A 3,846-nucleotide genomic window follows, 5' to 3' on the forward strand; every position below is an offset into this window, starting at 1 on the left:
AAGGGTCTCGGTCGTTACAGCAACAGGTAAAAACATAAATACGGGTGGGTGGGCGGCGGCCAGGCGAGGGCCCGGGCGCCTGGCCCAGGCACGGGGCAAGGGGACTGGACTTCAGGGCCGGCGCGCCCGGGTTCCCAGTCCGAGTTGGCCCGTGGGGGTGCGGTGGCCCCTAGCACTCTGCAGCCGCACCCGGGAAACGGCTAAGGCACCAGGCTGCGTGTGGGGTCACTCACCGCCAGCGTAAACTCGGCCACCAACTCCCGCGCGGGGGTCGGGGGACAAAGGCGAGGGAAGTCGGGGGCGCCCTCCCCGAGCCGGTCGGTCGGTCGGGGCGCCCCAGGCAGGTCCCTTCCCTACCAGGCCCGGATGCCATGCAGCGTGGACACCCCCGAGTTGCCCTGCGGAATCCCGGGGCTCTGCACGGCGTTCAAGTCCCCGACGCCGAAGTTCACGAAGTTGTTGTTGGCGGCGGCCGTGGCCGTTTGCGCGGGGGGCGGCGCGGCGGGGTAGGCGGCGGCGCAGCTGTAGCCGGGGCTGCAGGCCGCGCCGCCGTAGCCCGGGTAGGCGGGGTAGGCGTTGTAGCCGTAGGCGTTGAGCCCCACGCCGTAGGCCGGCGCGTAGGGCGCCGAGTCCCCGAGGCACGGCTTGCCGTCGCGCACCAGCACGGGCACCGCGATCCTGCGGGCGGGCGGCGGCGGCGGCGGGGGCAGCCCCACCAGCTCCAGAGTCTGGTCCTGCCGCTGCCGCTTGCACTTGTAGCGCCGGTTCTGGAACCAGATCTTCACCTGCGTGGACGTGAGCTTCAGCACGCTGGCGAGCTGGTCGCGCTCGGGAGCCGACAGGTACCGCTGCTGCTTGAAGCGCCGCTCCAGCTCGTAGACCTGCGCCTGCGAGAAGAGCACGCGGGGCTTCCGCCGCCGCCGCGCGCGGGGACGCTCCCCGCCGTCCTCGGGCTTCTCCAGCTCCACCGCCTTCTGCAGCGCGCACAGCTCTGGGGAGGGCGCGGGGAGAGGAAGGGGTCAGGGCGGCGCGGGCGCACTCCCCAGTCCGGCACCCGCGGGCTCCGCGCGCCCGCTCGGTGGGTGCTGTGGGAGGGTCGCTGGGTGCACGCAGAGCTTTTGTGCGTGGGGGCCCCACGCCCCCCCCCGCCCTTGGACAGTCCCCTTCTGGTGAGAGGGGCAGCAGCCTAGCTCTAGGGCTGCTGCAGAGATGTGCAGGGATGCGAGGTGAAGTAGGTGAGGTCTGAGCTGAGGCTTCGTGGGGGGTTGTATGTGTGTATGGAGGATCCTGTTGTTGCAAAAGTAAGAAAGAAGTGAAGAGCCCTTGGTCTGGTGAGCCAAAGTCCTCGCGTGCAGAAGGAGGGCTGTGGGTGGGTCGGCCAGGAGAAGCCGCCCTGCCACTGCTCCAGCGCATTCTAAGAGGGACTGTCCACTCAGGCCCCGTGGCCGTCGGCAGCCGTACCAGGGCCTTCCCTGCCCTTAGCCAGCCTGCCCAGCCTCAGGGAGATCCTTCTTGGGCCCGATGGCCATACCGCATCCCAGCCCCCCCAACCACCACCACGAATTGCACGGGCCCAGCTCCCTCTCCCAGCCCTCTGGGGTCCTGAGGCGCCACAGGGCCCCTGCCCACCTCTCCTTCCCTGCGCCCTGGAGTTTCTTAACGCTCTCCAGAGAGACCCTTGAGGCCTGGAGCAGGGACCGCAGGGCCGGCACCGTGGCCCGGCCTCAGCTTCCCCTGTATCCCGTTTTCCAGCCGGGCCCCCACCCCGCAGAGGAAAGGGCCTCCACCTCCCGGGTGGTGGTGCTACGAAGGTTCCCGACCCCCAGCGCAGCTGTGCGGACCCAGGAGCAGCCTCTAAGATCCGGCCAGCCGCCCGAAGGGACGCGGAACTGGGCCGGAATGGTTAGGACCGGGCAGCGGCTACCCAGCCCGCCGCGGCTCTCGCCGGCTTTGTTAGGCCGGGCCCCGGCTTTTGTCTCTGCTCGGTCAGTCCATCCCGCGGTTTCCCCAAACCTAGCTGGTCGGCCGGCGGGGCCCTGGCAACAGCCTCCCCGGCTTCCCACCCCCGTGCCCTCACCCCCGCGCTGGGCACGCCGCCCGGGCACCCGCGTCCCCGTCGCCCCGGGTCAGAGTCCCCCCTCCGCGGCGGCGAGGGACGCAGACCCCAGAGCGGGGCCGGGGCGCTCCGCCTCACCTTTCTTGTCGGCCCGAGGGTCCTTGGCGGGGTCGGGGTCTCCGTAGGCGCGCGGGTAGAAGGCGGGCGCGGCGGGGAAGGCGGGCGCGCACTTGGCGGGCGAGGGCGCGGCGCGCAGCTCGGGGAGGCCGGGCGCGGCGGGCTCGGGCCCCGCGTAGGCCTCGGGCTTGAAGGCGGCCAGCATGCAGGAGGCGGGCGCCAGGGTGGCCTCCAGGCGCGCCGAGAGCTCCCCGGCGGCCAGGCTGCGCTGCTGCTGCTCCAGGTTCAGGATGTCTTTGACCGAGAAGGGCGTGGGCGTGAGCGCGGGGCTGGGGAACATGGTGGCGGCGCGGGCTCAGAGCGCCAGGTGGGCGGCGGAGCGCGGCGCTGCCCCAGGCCCCCCGCAGCCTCTCTGCATGGTGCCCGCCGCGCGCCGCGCACCCTCTCCCCGCGCTGGATGTGGCCCCCGAGGCAGGTAGTGCGGAGCACTGGGACGGGAGAGGCGGGACCAGGCCGGAGGAGGGGGACTCATGCTGCCATTGGGCCAGGGGCCGCGATGACAAGAGCGATGAGCAGTTTAGTGTCACCTAATATAGTCATACGGCTCAAAAAAAAAAAAAAATCCTGCCCGGCTTTTTAAAGGGGCCGCCACGCATTTGGAAGGAGATCCGTTGTGTCTCTGCAGCCCAGATCTCTTCCAGGTCTGTAGGCTGCAAAAGTCAAAAGATACCGGCGGGGCACGCTGAGAGAGGATCCAATCCGGCCTCTGCCCCCGGTCCGTGGATGTGGTCTGGAGACTCTGTCACCTGAAACAAAAACCTCAAACCCTTGGCACCTGAAACAAAAAGCAGAGCAAGGGCGGGACAAAATGGTTTTATTACTGAAGGAGTAAGACTCAAAATAGGAAGAAAATCTTGGGGGGTAGGGGAGATTCCCCACCAGCCCGGGGTGTGGGTTTGGCTGGAAGTACAGGGGCGCCGAAACTGAAAGAGGTCGGTGGTTATGAGGTGTGTGTGGGGGGGGGGGCTGTAGGGGTCACCTCCTTGAGCAAAGGAAGTCACATCGGCCAGACTCCTCTCAAAGAAACGAGCTCTTCCTCTAGGAAGGAGACACCCAGAGTGGCCGCGGTCACCCAGCTTCCCAGAGGAGGGCTGGCTCTGGCACTCTCGCTCCCAGCCGCCCCTCTCCGTGTTCTGCCGCTCAGTGTTGGGCGGGCGACTAGGGAGAGTGAAGGGCCCAGGTCTCAGCCCCACAGGGCTGCCACCGGGTTGGGAGTCTGGGGGTCCATCTCAGGCCATCCTAGAGGCCTCTGGGCCATTTCAGAATAGGGCACCCCCCCCCCCACACACACACCCCAGGGGAGCGGCAGGCCAGGCCCAGAGGGGAGGAGGGCAGGCCAGGCTGGGTTCTGAGTGGAGCTCTGTGGGATGGGAGTCTGTGGCCGGACTGTAGAGCACAAACCACCGGGTGTGACCCTGCTGTGGGTGCTTTTTCCGGAGGGGCTCCTACACCCCAGAACACTGTCGGGATGGAGGCACTCTGTTTTGTGTACATTTTCCCGAGGAGGATCCTGGCAGGCTGGAGGGCTAAGGCAGAGGACAGCGAGGTTTGTCAGGGAAAGGGACAGTTCCTCCACGGCTGGGCTTTTGCAGGCAGGATGCTGAGCGTGGAGG

At 68.2% G+C, this 3,846-nt stretch overlaps 1 protein-coding gene across 1 annotated transcript; it reads right to left on the reverse strand.

Annotated features, from left to right (window-relative positions):
• Positions 1-238: 238 nt before the first annotated feature.
• On the reverse strand, positions 239-2,631 carry NKX2-5 (NK2 homeobox 5). The gene is made up of 2 exons (XM_004611483.2): positions 2,195-2,631; positions 239-991 (listed from the first exon to the last, which is right to left on the reverse strand). Exons 1-2 carry the CDS (start codon positions 2,511-2,513, stop codon positions 354-356), a joined length of 957 nt encoding a protein of 318 aa, XP_004611540.1. The 5' UTR covers positions 2,514-2,631; the 3' UTR covers positions 239-353.
• Between the last annotated feature and the right edge of the window lie 1,215 nt (positions 2,632-3,846).

Source organism: Sorex araneus, chromosome 2, assembly GCF_027595985.1.
Source record: "Sorex araneus isolate mSorAra2 chromosome 2, mSorAra2.pri, whole genome shotgun sequence".
Classification (NCBI taxonomy): Eukaryota; Metazoa; Chordata; class Mammalia; order Eulipotyphla; family Soricidae; genus Sorex; species Sorex araneus.

What these genes read in the sequence shown, in the direction of transcription:
- NKX2-5 (XM_004611483.2), bottom strand. Translation starts at nt 2,513, where the DNA reads ATGTTCCCCAGCCCCGCGCTCACGCCCACGCCCTTCTCGGTCAAAGAC. An exon ending in CCCTCGGGCCGACAAGAAAG is followed by an intron (nt 992 to 2,194) that starts GTGAGGCGGAGC and finishes CGCCCTCCCCAG; the next exon opens with AGCTGTGCGCGCTGCAGAAG.